This window comes from Saccopteryx leptura, chromosome 12 (assembly GCF_036850995.1).
Source record: "Saccopteryx leptura isolate mSacLep1 chromosome 12, mSacLep1_pri_phased_curated, whole genome shotgun sequence".
NCBI classification, from domain to species: Eukaryota; Metazoa; Chordata; class Mammalia; order Chiroptera; family Emballonuridae; genus Saccopteryx; species Saccopteryx leptura.
The window spans coordinates 56,671,982-56,690,466 of NC_089514.1; the positions used below are offsets into that span (position 1 = coordinate 56,671,982).

At 37.0% G+C, this 18,485-nt stretch overlaps 1 protein-coding gene across 2 annotated transcripts in view; it reads right to left on the bottom strand.

The window, feature by feature from the left end:
* ELAPOR2 (endosome-lysosome associated apoptosis and autophagy regulator family member 2) overlaps positions 1-18,485 on the bottom strand; it is a 251,001-nt gene that overhangs the window by 32,680 nt on the left and 199,836 nt on the right. For both annotated transcript variants that reach the window (XM_066354085.1, XM_066354086.1), the window contains exons 13-18: positions 11,346-11,483; positions 9,296-9,559; positions 8,431-8,604; positions 6,011-6,200; positions 4,555-4,651; positions 3,880-3,981 (exon numbers count right to left, since the gene is read on the bottom strand). In XM_066354085.1, the coding sequence (XP_066210182.1) occupies positions 3,880-3,981; positions 4,555-4,651; positions 6,011-6,200; positions 8,431-8,604; positions 9,296-9,559; positions 11,346-11,483 (965 nt within the window). The remainder of the gene's footprint in view (positions 1-3,879; positions 3,982-4,554; positions 4,652-6,010; positions 6,201-8,430; positions 8,605-9,295; positions 9,560-11,345; positions 11,484-18,485) is intronic.

Genomic DNA, 18,485 nt, shown 5'->3' on the forward strand with positions numbered 1-18,485 from the left:
GAATAAACTGTTGTTTCCCATGTTCTGATCCCAGAGCGCCCCCTTGTGCCGTGATGGGAAATTGATTCAAGAAAGAACTAAAAGCACATTTAGGTTGTGAGGTTCAAGCAATTTCCTAGGGCTGTGGTCCTCAAACTTCAGTGTGCATCACAATTATTAAATAAAGTTTTATCAAAATGTAGGTGAAGAAGTACACCCTCTAAATCATGACATTTTAAATTGGCTTTGCAGAAAATGAAAGTACAGAATAAAGTTTGAGAATCTGTCTCAGAAAAAAATAAGCCAAATCTTTTAAACGTGGGTTAAGACAAGTGTGGCTGAAATTTTAATGTGTATCAGAATTGCTCTTGTTTTGAAAAATATTCTTGAGCTGAACACTCAAGAGAGTCTTTAGATCTTAGGGCAAGTCGAGAAAAGAGGTTCTGCTGTAAGTGATATAAGAAACTCTTGAAAATCCAGTTAAGTTACCTAAGTAGAAAACCCTGCTAAAGATCAAAGAGGAAAACTAACTTTTCCTCTCCTCACAACAAAAACTTAAGTTTCTAGATGTCATCATTCAACATAGTGAGACTATTTTTTATTATTTAAAAAAATCAAAAACCCCTTGGGATAGTTGACATATTTTCTAAACAACAGACCTAGTCTTTGAGCAACAGCATCTGCTTGAGTCAGAGATCTGGAGGAAGCTTCAGAAATCAGCCATGTAGAATCTTAGAGGCTGGACCCAGAGACGTGAGTTGCTAGGTCCTTATAGAATCCTGTGAGTGGTAAAGTGATCAAGCCCCTGAACTAGGTGGGACGTTGGAGAACGATGAAAGAATCTCTGGACATACCTTCTTAGAAAAAGAGTGTGGTCGGCTGCCTCAGCCTTAGCGTGGATCCTGGCACAGGGTCCACTACACGGTGTTGTGGTTAGAAGGAGCCACCCCAACATGTGCCTCAGTGGTACGCAGGTTACTTTGAGCAAAAGCAATTTTAGCTTCAGACTCAAGATAAACTTTAGCCCCCTCCCTTTAACTACAATCTATAGGGCAGGGCTAACTTCTGATTACTAAAGGTCTGCTCTTCTTATCACCCTGAAATGACCCTTTGGAGCCCCAAGGTTCATGACCTTATCCCTAGCTCCAGATGTCTTATATACCTCAATCCCCCTTTCTATCTGTAAGCCTCTTCTGCATGGGAGTCTTTGATTCTTTCATATACATGGGATTTCCATATTTGGTTATTTTCTCTTGCTAATCTGCCACATGTCTCTTTGATTGTGAGATCAGCTAGATACAGTGGTCGGCAAACTTACTAGTCAACAGAGCCAAATATCAACAGTACAACGATTGAAATTTCTTTTGAGGGCCAAATTTTTTAAACTTAAACTATATAGGTAGCTGCATTCCTTATCGAGGTAGCGCCTGCATGTGGTATTTTGTGGAAAAGCCACATTCAAGGGACCAAAGAACGGCATGTGGCTCATGGGCTGCAGTTTGCCAACCAGGGAACCTGGAGGGCAGAGGGAAGTTTGTTCCTCCCCCACAATGCCCTTGAACATCAGACTCCCTCTGTTTATTCCACTGATGTCTATGACCTTTTATTATGCACTGCTCTCTCTTCTCATATTCTTCTCTCACTTAGAAAAGGTGAAAAGCAGTGGCCAAGACATGGAAACAACCAAAATGCTATCCAATAGAGGATTGGATAAAGAAGATATGGTACATATATACAATGAAATACTTCTCAGACATAAGAAATGATGACATAGTATCATTTACAACATGGATGCACCTTGATAACATTATACTGAGTGAAATAAGTAAATCAGAAAAAGCCAAGAACTGTATTGTTCCACACATAGGTGAGACACAAAGTTGAGACCCATGGACAAGGATAAAAGTGCAGTGGTTACCAGAGAGAAGGGAAGAGAGGAGAGGGAGGGAGGGGAGGGGAAGGGGAAGGGCTTAAAGAGAAACAAAATATAGGGTGATAGAAGATGATCTGACTTTGGGTGATGGGTACACAGCATAATCAACTGTCTAAATGATGTTGAGATGTTTTCTCCAAATCTATGTATTCTGATTGACCAATGTCACCCTGTTAAATATAATTGTCTAAATAAATAAATAGGAAAAACAAAAAGAAAAGATGAAAAGGAAAATTAAGTCATACATCTATAAGAACCAGAGAAACACAACTGGTAAGAGGTGACTGCTAGTGTGCCCAGAAACAAGCCTTAAATTCTGTTACCACTGTAATTTTCAAGATGCACAAGCAATTGAAACAATGCTTAGACCACTGATCTCCAGTCTTGATGGAACATAAGCTGATAACTTAAGATCTCTCAAGGGTTACTGTGAAACTATCAAAAACAAAATTAAGTCATTCATTTTCTTTTTTTTTCTTTCTTTTTTTTTTTTTTTTTTTGTATTTTTCTGAAGTTAGAAACGGGGAGGCAGTCAGACAGACTCCTGCATGCACCTGACCGGGAACCACCCGGCAAACCCACCAAGGGGCGATTCTCTACCCATCTGGGGCGTTGCTCTGTTGCAACCAGAGCCATTCCAGCGCCTGAGGCAGAGGCCATAGAGCCATCCTCAGTGCCCAGGCCAGCTTTGCTCCAATGGAGCCTTGGCTGCAGGAGGGGAAGAGAGAGACAGAGAGGAAGGAGAGGGGGAGGGGTAGAGAAGCAGATGGGTACTTCTCCTGTGTGCCCTGGCCAGGAATCGAACTCGGGACTCTTGCATGCCAGGCCGATGCTCTACCACTGAGCCAACTGGCCAGGGCCAATCATTTTCTTTTAAAAAATATAAACTTAGCTAACTTGATAGAAAAACATTGGCAAATCAAACTATGAATCAAAGTTACCTTGATCCCAAAAAGATTAGAATAATCTACATAGTGAACAATGAATAATTGTGAAATAAAAATTAGGAGACATTTAAGTGTCACTTGTGCCATGAAAGCAGTCTTTAAGTTGACAGTTCTTCTGAGTCCATAAATTAGCTTACTTTCTCCTAGTGTTCCCACACAAAGTGGACTGTTTTAAACATATCTAGAATGTGGACAACTGTTGCCTCAACACCAATGAATTAAATGAACTATGTTATATATTCTATAGGTAAGACTGTATGTACCTTGGTGATTTTGTCACCATTAATCAGAAAACTCAAGAGTTAGAAATGGAACATACAAATTATCTACCCTGCCACCATCCCCTAACAGAGAAAGAAACTATGACTCAGAGGTTAGATTACTTAATCTAGATGACACGAATAGTTTATTGTTGATAAAGAATTATAACCCAAGTAGTGGGTAAAATAGGTAAAGGAATTAAGAAAAAAAAATCATAGACAGATAACAGCATGGAGATTACAAGAGGGAATGGGGGAGGGGAGATAGAAGAAGATAAAGGGGGAGAAATGGTGATGCAAGGAGGCCTGAATTGGGATTGTGAACACACAATATAGTATAGAGACAATGTACTTTAGAATTATACACCAAAACATATATAATTCTATTAACCAATGTCACCCCCAATGAATTCAATTGAAAACAGAAGAATTAAAACCCAGGGAAGTAACTAATCCAGCTCTCAAAGAAATTAAGGCAAAGTAGTCAGAATAAATACAAGGACACAAACAATATAACTATATATTACATAAACAATCCTTTAAGAGATTTTGAACTCAGGCAAACAGGATGAGAATATGTGTTGAGGAGACTGGGAAGTACTGAAATGGGGCAAGGACCTCTTAATAGGGACTCGGCATATCCCTACAACAGAAATCTACAGATTCTTCTCTTCTCTCTGCTTTACACATAGAGAACGTGTGTTAAAATATTAAGATTTAATAAACACAAATGTAAATAATCATTTAGAAATAAGAATACCTGGGGACTGAAATTACTCCAGCTCCTGGTTTAGCAGGATTACATCTCATTTTCACGGCAGTTGACCGGCCAGTAACACAAGATGTTGTCGTTGTGGAAGATCTATTATAAATAAAGCAAATGATATTTTATAAAATGCATACTTATGACACAGATTACAAAGACAAAAACAGCCTGCATATAATAACTCCTATGCTATACACACAAATGAAAAAGAAAAATGTATCAAAGTTCTTTAATTTAGAATTTTAATACAAATTGAGCTCATTTACTTTCACCAACTATGAAAAGTTAACTATTTCCACAGCTAAAATGATAAGCCATCATCAGGTATTTAGTAAAGGTTTTATAATTATAATCAAAATTATAAACAAAATAAATTTTAAAGAGAAAAATGTCATAATGTCATATCCACATAGGCTGATGTTTTGATGTGTAAATTACAAATAAGCACTGCCTATACAATAGAGTCTCTTTATTGCCTAACTTAAAATATTATGTACATGGGAGAAATTATATAAAGTTTTCAAACTATTCCACATTTCCTACTTTTTACTGATGCTTTTATTTAAGAACCAATTACTGATTATTAATTATGAGGTTCTAAGCTAGCAACATGAAATGACATTTTTTTAAATTAAAAAAACTGTCAAGGGAAATAGCATCTTCACTTACTTATAAAAGAAATGTACATCTGGTATGTGGCTTGGTAAAACAGGAAACATATCTTCTTTTATATTAATATTTTGAAATGTGTTTTTAATTGTCACTCCTAGACGACAATAAAAAAGAAACTATTGAGCAATATGGAAAAATTAAGTTTATTTAATCTCTGTATATTTAAATAGAATATTGCTTTTCTTTGGTACTGTCATTTTACCAGAAACATATTATATTAGTGTATTCATGGTAAGAATAAGAAACTTTACAGAGTCTCTGAAAAAAAATAAAAATTCTACTCCCTAGCTTTGTAATTTTGCTTAAATTTACTTTATTTTCCTGGGTCTTATGTCCTGAATCTGTAATATACATACAATAATTAGAGGTTCTCTAAAGTCCCTTCCAGTTCTAACATTTGAACAATCCACTATTACAATTCTGAGCCCCTGGTGACTTTTGTTGAATGAGCTGGGCCACTTTACTAACACAGCTTTTCATTCACATTCAATCCAGGCATATTTGACAAAAAATAAAAAATAAAAAATAAATAAATAAAATAAAAATAAAAAATAAATTCTTGTATCCAAATAATTTTCAAAAAATAACTCCAACATTTGCTTAGTCAAAAGTAATTCATCTAAAAGTAAGGCATTCCCCCCACCAGCCCGAACAAAATGATGGCAGAGCCAAAATGCAAGCAACGACAGCAGCCTTCGCTTCCAACAGAGTGCAGAAGCTGACCACAAGCTCAGCCGCTGACCTTGGTGCTGAAAAGTGAAGCTAAACTCAGAATCTATAGCAATGGCACTCAAACCTGGAGGCATAGCAGACTCATTAAAGAAGCAAGCTTGTTAAATTGTTGGATTGTTATATTCCTTATTAGATCCCTGATCCCTACCCCATGATGTTTAATGAACTTGATCCCTAAGGATTAGTAACCAGAGATCTGAATTCTTTTTAAAACTTTCCTACATTCTTGACGCCATAGAGAGACAAGTAGACAGTGAGAAAAACTCAGCACACTCACCTTTGCTACTTGTCACCCACTTACCTGTGGTATGAAAAAAGATGAGTGAAAACTGATGGCAGATATCATGATTTAGATTTATATTGTGTCTATTTACTGTTCTTTTGTTTATAGTCTTTGTGTTTTCCATTATTTTGTTCTTAAACTTCTAGAGAATCTGATATAAGGCAGACTCTCAAAAAACACATATTACATATGAGTTAACATATAATTCAGAAACTTCTTGTACTCACAGAGATTAATCAACAGACCTCACTGAGAGGGGTTTTTTAACCATGTCACAAAGTGATGATTTAGAATTACCTGTGGGCTTTTATTATCTAAGATAAACACCAATGAAATGACAAGTTGTCAGTAACATAATTTTAAAAAAATTTTAGGAAAAGACCCATAATTTTAGAAAAAACAATCAGGCAAGGATATATGAAAAAAAATGAAGCTTACCTAAAAATGTGTCTGCCAGAATGATAGACTGTGATGATAAGGCTGCTCGGAAACCCTTACTTTCAGAAGGAATAATAGTTGACTGGCACACAAATGCTCCTACCAGATTTGTGTAATCATCTGTCCCTGCCACCATTTCCTTTACTGTAAAGTCTGTTATATTATTGGTACAGAGAGCCATCCTCCGTCCCTAGGAAAGCAAAGTCAGAAAGAGTTTTTATTGAAGGTCACTCTCTAAAGTAGATCTCAGCTAGCTAGTGACTCTACCAGAGCAGTGGTTCTCTCTTCACTGTAGCTCTGATTTATTAGATCTGGGGTGGTCCCAGCCACAAGTCTTTTTTAAAAGCTTTGAGGTAATTCCAAGGTTCAACCAGGGTTGAGAGTCCCTGAAGTTCTCGTGAATACACTAATTCAAGCAAGGCTCATCCCTCCCCCAATGACAGCTTCCTTGTTCTGAAAGAGAGCCATCTAATTTAAGGAAGTAAACTTCATCTAGAAACTCTTCAATTCATAGCATAACAAAGCATACAAAGAGACAAGAAAATTGCTGTTGATGGTTTTGATGCCAAGGAAAAGTCTTGCTCTTTCTTATCCTTTCTAGGCTGATGGGAGCCATAAAGGTAATGTGAAGTCCAAAGAAGAGAGAATAGAGGCCATATTGCCACAAAGTCCTAGGACAATATCAAAATTCTAAACAGTTGGTCACTACAAGTGTCTTTATTCACATAGCCCTAGATTCAATGATATACATCTGCTTAACTACACAGAAAGTTGAAGGGAATACAAGGTTTTACTTTTTCAATCACTTGAAGGATAGTTGGAAAATACATTTTAGAAAACTCTTTAAATATAGTATGTTTAAATATACTATAGTCCCAGTGTAAAGGACTATAGCTTGCTTTATACATAATTTCTATGAAGAAATGTACAAAGGAAATAAAACCACAATTATTAGTCTTAGAGAGTACATACAAATGGGCATGAAGGAAAGAATAAAGATTTATCTTTGCTAATGCAAGTGGCAATCCTAACCTATGAAATTTTCTCCCTCTGCCAAGCCCTCTCACCACAACATAAATGCAACATTTTTTTAGTAAGCTTAAATTAAATTGTTGAAGCCAAATCAAGAGAAAAATGGGGAAAGATCAGAAAGAAACTACTGAGGAAGGAAAAAGAGAAAAATAGCAGTAAACAGAGGGAATGAGAAGATAAAGAAGACAGAGGAGAAGAGAGAAGATAACAGAAAAGACAGTAGTAATACAGGAATAAGATGGAGAAAAAGTGTGATCTGTAACGGAATTAACCTTATTCACTGCTTGACACAGTATTAAACATAATAGGTACTTAATATATACTTATTGAGTAAACTGAGTGACTACCAATTGACTATGTAAAATTAGGATAGGACAAATGTAAAATTAAGATAATTTTTTTGTTTGCAAACTTTTGTCATCAAATTTTTTATTTCCTTCATACAAAGTTTGTCATAGCATCTCATAATAAAGACCATTAAAGATTGAGGAGTTAATATAGAAAAAGAAATGGAGGCAAGGCCTTATATACGTATATACATCCCAACCCCAACCTTGTATTCCCTTAAAAATACTGAACATATAGTCCCACAACTCTCCCCATTACCAGTAACAATTAAGGTTCTGCTTCTTCCCACAGAAAAGAGAATCCCATTATTTATTAGCAGACATGACCTGATCAGCTGCCATCTGTCCCCTGCTCAATTTCTTATTACCTTTGGACAAACTTCCTCTTGGAAGTCTTTTCCTTTTTAAAACACAAAATTGACAATACAGTGATACCTCAGTTTTCATCGATAATCTGTCAGAAAACAATCAGCAAAATCCGAAACCAATAAAAACTGAGGCAATTATTTCCATATGAATCAATGTAAATCCAATTAATTCATTCTAGACAGTCCAAAATACATTCCAAAAACACATTACACCAGATACCGTATACGCAGTAATCACTTACATGTAACTGTAGTGTTAGCATTTGCAATCAATAAAAAACCCCACAAAAACAGAATTGTTTGGCTAGATGCACAGGGTGATGCTCACACAACAACAAACAACATCACACTGAGCAGGAGAATGCGTGGGTCGCCCTTTGTTTTTGAAAATGTAAGACCTTCAAAGCACTTATACAGTAGCAACAAGCTTTGGTGTTCGTGAGACTGGATAAGGGCTTTTACAGACTGAGAACCAGACAAGGTTGCCTCTGGTGGAGAAAGCTGTCAACCAACATGGCAGGAGGCAACAGAGGATTTAAACAACAAAAGCTCAGTCTCTGACTTTGGTTGCTAGTTTCCACTGAGATTTTATTGGGCCATCAACATAGAAAATAATCAGCTCAATCTGTGTTGAGATATATAGTTCCATCTCACCTTGAGAGCCAGAACTCACCTCGTGCCCACATAAACTAATATTGAAGAAATGAAAGTATTTCGTTCCTTTGGAGGTAAAGCTGGGACCGTTCATTAACGAGCCTGCATGGCTGAGGTTGCTGAAGTCATAGTGCAAACTCTGATTTTCTTTCTCATGGTAGAAAAAGCAATCACTATAGCAAACTGAGTGGTCCTTTGATTAAGAAATGTAAAAAAAAAATAATAATAATATAGCAGGGAAAAAAGTATTAGTTTGTGTTTCAAAAAAAAATTCTAGGTTTAAAATATATTTTAGTTACCTTGTCTTAGTTATATTTACCATACTAATATGAAGAATTTCTAAATGCTAACTAGATTTTTTTGGCCAAAGTCTAAAAGATTCAGAACTTTTTAAAGTAGTTACTCCATGGTTAGTATTTTGTAAAAAGGTATTTTAATAAATAGTCAAAAGTCCCTGCTATGTCAGTTTAAATAGACAATAAAACTAGTTTATCCTTCACTCATAATATAGCATTAACTCTTGCTCTTAAAATGCTGTAAGACATATTCGCTCTCCTCCATATACTCCTAGAGCCAACTTATAAAGGCTGTTTACTTGCTCTGCCTTAACAGAACACACAAGAAATCAATTTTAATATTTTTGGAAAGCATTCTTATTTGAGTGCTTTTCTTAATATTTTATGTCCCCAGAAATAGCACTTACATGGAACATATTAAGTAAGTGCTCAACAAATGTAATAGGAAAGAAAACAAGAAATGATACAAAGAAGTCACTTATAAATATAACTAGCAACCTTGAAGCTCCTGAAGAAACAGTACAGGGAACTTTCAGGTTTCCCTAATGACATGCTTTTCTGGGGATGACTGAAAACAGGCTCACTTACCCGAGTGCTTCTACTCCCAGGCCCACACGGAACACAAGCCTCCTTGCCGTAAACCTGATGTACGGACAGGTAGGTGTCAGGGGGACACTCCTGGCACTGGTTGGTTTCTTTCTCGATGTAGTTGCCTGGGGGGCAGGGGACACACGATGAGCCCGACTGTTCAGAACCGAGAGCACAGGCACGGCATGAGGACGCCACCCCATCCACTGCATTAGTGGCAGTGATAGAATAAATCTTCACCATGTCATTGATGAACCGTCTATTCTAAAAAGAGAGCAGAAAGTAACGACTTCTGCTTGTGGCTTAACTGGACAACCAGATTGCTTTACAATAATATCACCAAAATAAGCAGAGTGTTCTAGCCTTACAGTCTTTAACTGACAATGGATTAATATTACTTTTTAAAAAAAAAAATTTAAATCTTAACACTAGAAGCTAATTTTCACAGTAATGAGAGTTCCAGGAGTTTTGTCACAATTCCCAGAAGATATGTCATAATTGGTCCTAACTCAGGTGTATTTGCTAGACTTTAGAGCTAGAAGAACGAGTATGGTTTAATAGAAGCGCAACTTTATCTCCATCATTGTGTTCTCACATTATAAGCCCAAATCTAATGCAACAATAGGGTGCTGACAGTGTGGCTGGGTGGAAGCTCTGGGCTAGCCTTGGAAGACTAAGACTCTGGCCCTCACCCTAACACTAACTGTTCAATATTGATGAGCCTTCCTCTATCTCTAGTACTTTCTCTGATTTCTACTGAAAGAATTGGAACAGAGAGCAAAAAACTGTAGCTTGCTATATTTTTCCTAGTTAAGACACTAGGTAAATTAAGGTTTCATTTTCATCAAGCAGTGAGTTTCATCCTGTCAGTACAGGGCAGCACTAATTAATGCTTTTTGTCTGGAGAAGAGACAATAGGAAGGCAAAGAAACATTCCAGAGTATTATCATGCCCTGCATGGGGGTCATCTGAATACTTGTAAGTAACAACTAGAGTCAAGTAAAATATGGGGAATAGTTCCCAGTGAAAGTTTGAAGGACAACTGGTTTACCTTGTTCTCTACTTGGAAAGATCACATCTATAGAGATCCCCAAATATAATTGCTACTATTGAAACATACAATGTGATTTACTTAGGGAAGGGTTAAGGTCTACTCTGGCAGGGTAAGTAAAATAGTAAAGAATTATGTGTGTTAACCCAATCAGGCATCCACACACATTCTTCAGGCTATAAAAAGAGATATTACTATAATAAAATATAAACCAACATCTGTTAAAAGCTCCTGGACAAATATCTGATCATTCAGATTAAGAGAAAGTCAGCAGCCTCCTCAGAGTCTCAGAAAGATTTTTAAATAACTACAAAATTAGATTTTCTTTCTCTTAAGCTTTTAGTAACTGTAAATGTTACAGTGTAGAAAAATTCCAAAAATTGATTGAATCATTCCACTTCATACAGTCTTGATCTCAAAAAACAAACAAAAAAACTCACCACTTTTTTATACCTATGTATTCCAAACCCAAATGCTTGATTCTACATCAGTTAAAAGCTATCTTTTCCTGGCCCTAGCTGGTTGGCTCAGTGGTAGAGCATCAGCCCAGCGTGTGACAGTCCCGGGTTTGATTCCCAGCCAGGGCACACAGGAGAAGTGCCCATCTGCTTCTCCACCCTTCCCCCTCTCCTTTCTCTCTATCTTTCTTTTCCCCTCCCACAGCTAAGGTTCCACTGGAGCAAAGTTGGTCCGGGCACTGAGGATGGCTCTGTGGCCTCTGTCTCAGGCACTAGAATGGCTGTGATTGCAGCAGAGCATCGACCCTTGGTGGGCATGCCGGGTAGATCCCAGTCAGACGCATGCAGGAGTCTGTCTGTCTACCTCTCCCCTTCCCCCCACTTTTCACTTCAGAAAATACTAATAAATAAGTTAGTTAATTAATTAATTAATTAATTTTTAAAAAGCTATCTTTTCCACCAAGAGATTTGAGTGATCACTTTCTCTAAGTCTCCACTGGGGGCATCATCTTCGCATTAGCAAAAAGTACTTGTAACTTACATCTTGCCCCTGATTCGTTCTCTGGAATGCCCATGTAAATGTAAACGTTGCATTCTTGAAGATGATGTGGGTGTATGCTTGCTTCTCTTTAGTTCCACCCCATGATTCCACCACGTTGGTACTTTTTCTATTAATATCCTATAAAATATACACAAAAAAGCACAAACTCAGTACTGACATAAATATGTATTCATTACTAATGCACATTTGCATTTACAGCATACCCTGCAAGGTTCATAAATTTTTATCCATAGAGTATGTAACCCCAGAATTCTCAAAATTTCCCTTCATATCTATGCAAGCACTCACTAGCTTAGTAATTACAACGTTTCAACCACATTGTCCATATAACCTGAAAGAGGTCTTGAATCATAGGATGTTTAAAAGGGTGTGTATGCACGTGTGTGTGTATGTGTGTGTATGTGTGTGTGTGTGTGTGTGTCTGGCTTGGATAAATACACATAGAAGGGGAAACATAATTCTGTAAACTAAATAAAATGACAAGGCCTTCCATTTTTATCTTTCTCCTTGGGAAATTCTGATAGGCAGCCCTTGCACAGAAATGATAAGCTCTCCCTGGTTTATACTTGCAGCTTTCAGGCTTATCCCAGTGCAAATTAATCAGAATGTTATTTTAAATTCATGAAATAGTCTTTTACTTATACTTTAATTTCAATAGGATTAATTTGTGTAATACTTTATTTCTGATTTCTGTAGATAAATTCAATATTTAGAGTATCATACAAATATGTGATATTCCAACCAATATGTTGTCATTAACTTGGTTAGACAACAAATATGTAACCAAATAATGTTGTACACATCTAAATTATTTGAAATGAAAACCAAGACTAACCCTGAATTTTCTTATTAGTCTTCCCTGCAGAACCCTAATACATAACTGAGGAATTTGGATGGGCTTCTGTAAATTATCTGGGATGTTGACAACATGGTAGCATGAATTCAAGATATGTCTCTTTCTTTCTATGACATAAACATAGGAGTCAAACATGTTATAAAGCAATCAAATATGCTCTAAAGAGATACATGTTGAGTTCACACCACAGACATAACAGAATGTGCTTTCATACATTACATAATTCCCCACATTACCAAACAACCAAATCATCACCCATGCATTTCCTAAAAAGAGTTTATAATAAACTGATAGTGCTTTGTGAAACACTATTTTTTTCTGGGTGTGTAAAAAGTTTATTACATTACTGTAATGCATACCACCTTGTATTTATAAAACACTAAACAACTTTGAAAGCATTTTTATATGCTACTTAATTGATATCTTTAAAAATCCTATGAAAAAACCAACTCACATGGAAGGACAACCAACAGATTCTGCCATGAGCTAAAACTCTAATACTGATTTACCAAAATAAGTAACATTTGTAATACTTATCCTCAGGAGTGCCTGGTCAAATGACAAAGACAGAAAAATAAATACATTCACATAATTAAAATAGGGTTTTCTCAAAGGCTTTTGGGAACACACTGGAGAGATTTATTTATTTTGCATAAGGAAATCTTCCTAAAAGAGGTAAAATTTGAGCTGCCTTTAAAGTATGAACACACCAAAAGAGCAAAAGGAAGAATATCATTCTAACCTAGAGTACCAATGTAAGGAAATAAAAAAGAACAGAGTGTGACACTAACAAATTCAGGGTATTTAAAGAGGACTGAACACTCACAGTAGGTTTAGTAACAGAGGGTAGGCAAGGAGTACAAAAAGCCATGCTAAAGAATTCTAAGTGTATTTACAGGCTATTGGTTCTCAAACTTTAGTGTGTATTAGAACTACCCTCCAGATTTGCTAAAAAAAAATAGAGGATGTTGGCCCCATTACCAGAGTTTCACATTATGACTAGGATGGGGCTCAGAAAGTTGCTTTCTAACAAGTTCTCAGGCAATGCTGGTCCAGGGACTACACTTCAACAAGAATCACTGCCATAGGCAATAAAAAGCCACCAAGGGTAAGGGGATGGATTAATATGGATACCACTACTATTGTTTTTATGTTTATAAAGATATTTTCACAGCAGAATGGATGAGAGAATGGAGATGAGAAGAATGGATAGGAGACTATTGTTAAAAGATAGTAAGAATCTAAATTTTAGCAATGGTGCTGAATGAAGAAGGATTAACAGATTAAAGAAACAAGGTGGCAGAGCTGGGAGAACTGAAGACTCACTGGTTATTTGTGGTATAATATAGATGGATGTGTTGAAAATTATTCATGATCACCTTTTACCACCATAAAGTCAATTTTTTCCAGAACAAAATAGTCTGCCTTCATTTAAGCTTTTAATAATCATTAATAAATATTTAAATCTCCATATAACTTGTATGATGTGGAGGAAATTGTTAATGGATTATTAACTAGCTATTAAAAGATCTTCGGAAAAATTAAAACAAATCATGTCTATAAAGTCACTACTTCATTATAAAGCTAAAACCTTAGCCAATAGCCTTTTAAAACCCATATGAGGTCCAGTAAAATTTTTTTAAATTTTTTCTCAGGTTTTTATTATGAGAATTTGATTTTTTCTCTTATTAAAATATTATTAGTAATTATTTCTAGTGTTAGGCTTAATTAAAACCAGTTGTTTTTAAGCATGTGGTTGAAGTTCAGCAACAATTCCATAAGCAGTCAGTGCCCACCATATCTAGATGAGCAGCAAAACCTAGCTTATCATCCTGATGACAGACTGATTGATTACACTGGGGAACAATTTTTTTTTCATTGTTGGTTGCTTGAGGTTTTAGAACTGTTTCTATATATTTCTGCATCGCTGATTCCAAATCTGACATCGGTTTTTTGGTGCATGCTCTAGTTTTTTTTCTTTGTTTTTTATAAATAAATTTTTATTAATTTTAATGGGGTGACTTCAATAAATCAGGGTACATATATTCAAAGAAAACATGTCCAGGTTATCTTGTCATTCAATTAAGTCGCATACCCATCACCCAAAGTCAGATTGTCCTCCGTCACCTTCTATCTAGTTTTTTTTTTTAATTTATTTATTAAATTTAATGCAGTGACATTGATAAATCAGGATACATATATTGAGAGAAAACATCTCTAGATTATTTTGACATTTGCTTGCACTGTATACCCCTCCGCCAAAGTTAAATTATCTTCTGTCACCTTCTATCTGGTTTTCTTTGTGCCCCTCCCCTCCCCCAACCTCTCACTCCTTCTTCGCCCCATCCCCCTTCCCCCCACCCCCCACCCCTGTTGCCATCACATTCTTGTTCATGTCTCTGAGTCTCATTTTTATGTCCCTTCTATGTATGGATTCATATAGTTCTTAGTTTTTTTCTGATTTACTTATTTCACTCCGTATAATGTTATCAAGGACCATCCATGTTATTGTAAATGAACTGATGTCATCATTTCCTATGGCTGAGTAGTATTCCATAGTATATATATACCAAAGCTTTTTAATCCACTCGTCCTCTGATGGACACTTGGGTTGTTTCCAGATCTTCGCTATTGTGAACAATGCTGCCACAAACATGGGGGTGCATTTCTCCTTTTGGAGCTGTTCTATGGTGTCCTTGGGGTATATTCCTAAAAGTGGGATAGCTGGGTCAAAAGGCAGTTCGATTTTCAGTTTTTTGAGGAATCTCCATACTGTTTTCCACAGTGGCTGCACCAGTCTGCATTCCCACCAGCAGTGCAGGAGGGTTCCCTTTTCTCCACATCCTCACCAGCACTTATTCTGTGTTGTTTTGTTGATGAGCGCATTCTGGCTGGTGTGAGGTGATATCTCATTGTGGTTTTAATTTGCATGTCTCTAATGATTAGTGATGCTGAGCATTTTTTCATATGCCTATTGGCCATCTGGATGTCCTCTTTGGAGAAGTGTCTATTCATCTCTTTTGCCCATTTTTGGATTGGATTGTTTGTCTTCCTGGTGTAGAGATTTACAAATTTTTTATAAATTTTGGTTACTAACCCCTTATCAGACGTATTGTCAAATATGTTTTCCCATTGTGTAGTTTGTCTTTTTATTCTGTTCTTGTTGTCTTTAGCTGTGCAAAAGCTTTTTAGTTTGATATAGTCCCATTTGTTTATCCTGTCTTTTATTTCACTTCGACTGTGGAGATAAATCAGCAAATATATTGCTCCGAGAGATGTCGGAGAGCTTACTGCCTATGTTTTCTTCTAAGATCCTTATGGTTTCATGGCCCACATTTAAGTCTTTTATCCATTTTGAGTTTATTTTTATGAGTGGTGTAAGCTGGTGATCTAGTTTCATTTTTTTGCAGGTAGCTGTCCAATTTTCCCAACACCATTTGTTAAAGAGGCTGTCTTTACTCCATTGTATTTCCTTACCTCCTTTGTCAAATATCAGTTGTCCATAGAACTGTGGGTTTATTTCTGGGTTCTCTGATCTGTTCCATTGATCTACATGCCTGTTCTTATGCCAGTATCAGGCCGTTTTGAGTACAATGGCCTTGTAGTATAACTTGATATCAGGAAGTGTGATACCTCCCACTTTCTTCTTTTTTTTTAAGATTGCTGAGGCTATTCGTGTTCTTTATTGGTTCCATATAAATTTTTGGAATATGTGTTCTATATCTTTGAAGTATGTCCTTGGTATTTTAATTGGTATTGCATTGAATTTATAGATTGCTTTGGGTAATATAGACATTTTAATGATGTTTATTCTTCCTGACCATGAGCATGGTATATGCTTCCACTTGTTTGTATCTTCCTTGATTTCTTTTATCAATGCTTTGTAATTTTCCGAGTACAAGTCTTTAGTCTCCTTGGTTAAGTTTACTCCTAGGTACTTTATCTTTTTGGTTGTAATTGTGAAGGGGATTGTTTCCTTAATTCCTCTTTCTGACTGTTCATTGTTGGTGTATAAAAATGCCTCTGATTTCTGAGTATTGATTTTATATCCTGCCACTTTGCTGAATTCATTTATCAGGTCCAGAAGTTTTTTGACTGAGACTTTAGGGTTTTCTATATACAATATCATATCATCTGCAAATAATGATAGTTTTACTTCTTTTCCAACTTGAATGCCTTTAATTTCTTCTTCTTGTCTGATTGCTGTGGCTAGGACTTCCAGGACTATGTTAAATAAGAGTGGTCAAAGGGGGCACCACTACCTTGTTCCTGATCTTAAGGGTATTGCTTTTAATTTTTGCCCATTGAGTATGATGTTGGCTGTGGGTTTCTCATAGATGGCTTTTATCATGTTGAGGTATGTTCCCTGTATTCCCACTTTGCTGAGAGTTTTGATCATGAATGGGTGCTGGATTTTATCAAATGCTTTTTCTGCATCTATTGTCTATCTAGTTTTCTTTGTGCCCCTCCCCCTCCCCTTCCCACTCTCCCTTCTTCTCCCCCCCTGCCCCCCGTAACCACCACACTCTTGTCCATGACTCTTAGTCTTGTTTTTATGTCCCACCAATGTATGGAATCCTGCAGTTCTTGTTTTTTTCTGATTTACTTATTTCACTCCGTATAATGTGATCAAGATCCCACCATTTTGTTATATATGATACGATGTCATCATTTCTTATGGATGAATAATATACTGTGGTGTATATGTGCCACATCTTCTTTATCCAGTCTTCTATTTTTTTTTACAGTGATTAAAGCCTTTAAGCAAACTCTTGGCCAATACAGCAAGAATCCATAAAAGAGTAGTATCCTTAACATGTTCACCAAGTCCAAGTTGGCACCATCACCATGCCAAATCCCTAAAAAATGCAACCCAACCCCAGTTCAGTCTGTTATGAGTTATCACAAAGAGCAGGAGTCCAGGAAAAGTCCACATCCAGGAAAAGTCCGCAAGGCACTGGAATTGTCACAATTCTATACTTTGAAGCTCACGTCCAAGTCACAATGACCGCTGCTTCTAGCTGGTAATGATTTAGGTAGACTGAAAAAGCCATCTGCAGCATGTATGGAGATGGAGCTTCTGTTCTCCTCTGCCTGGAGAGATGAGACCAGGTTGCTTTTCCTGGAGCTCTGCAACTGTGGCATGGTAAAGAGAACCTTGGGATACACTAAGCTGGGTGGCAAAGGTAGATTCATGATAGAAGTTGGCAAAAGGGGGAAAGAGAGCTCTAAATTAGGAGTAGGTCCTAGCCTGAAATATGTGTGGGGCATTAAGGTAGGAGAAATAAAGGAAACACTATATATTAAACAAAGCAGCAGAAAACAGGACTATCAACACCCACAACAGAGATCTTCGTGGGAAGAATAAAAAACCTGACTATTCAGGAAAGACATAGTTAAGTGGCCCTTGTGCAAATGAGATCAGTTTACCTGCTTCTTGGAAGAAATACCCTAGGCTCGTCCACAGTGTCGTAGATGGGGCCAATGGCCCTGGGCACCTTCAGCCTTCAGTGGCAAACCCCAGCATTCTGGGCAAGGTTAGGTCATAGGTGGCTGGAGCAGGGCTGGAAGAGATTGAATCATTCCTTAGAGGAGCGAGGGGGAAGGCTACCTTCCAGTGTCCCTGTTTCCTCACAGTGGAGGCATGTAGCCTGGCAGGCTTTAGCTCAATGACCTTCCTTTCCACTATTGAAGCAGGACCCAGATGGCATCCTATGAGACCCCTTTGGGGCGCTGGAGCCTTTAAGGGTGTATCCTAAAAGCTGGTAGTTCACCTGATCTCTATTGGGCTTTTCTGCATCTTGGTATCCTAAAAGCCATGCTCAGAAGATCTCGCTGAGGGGTTTGAGGATCCCCATCCGCTTATATAAATCTTTTCCATATATCTGGAGTTATTTGGAAAAAGATAAAACAGTGTTATTAGCTGGATCAAATAAAAGAAGGTAGTAGTTTGCAGGAAAAAAAGATTTGGCATCTCCTGTTCATCAACATTCAAAAGAAATTTAAAATTTTTTAAGTAAAAAGCATGATATGGTAGACCTGTAGGAGTCCCAGGATATGACTCACCCCTTTTAAATTATTTTAAATTGACCTTAAAATATTTGCTGGGAAGCTGATTAGAAGATGGCAGCAGAGTAGGCGGACACACAGAGGCCCAGCTCTCACTACCAAACTGAAATACAAATCAATTTAGGAAAAATCAGTGTGAAAAACCAACTCTGGACTACAAGAACAGCTCTCAAAAACCAAGGAGCAAAGAAGAA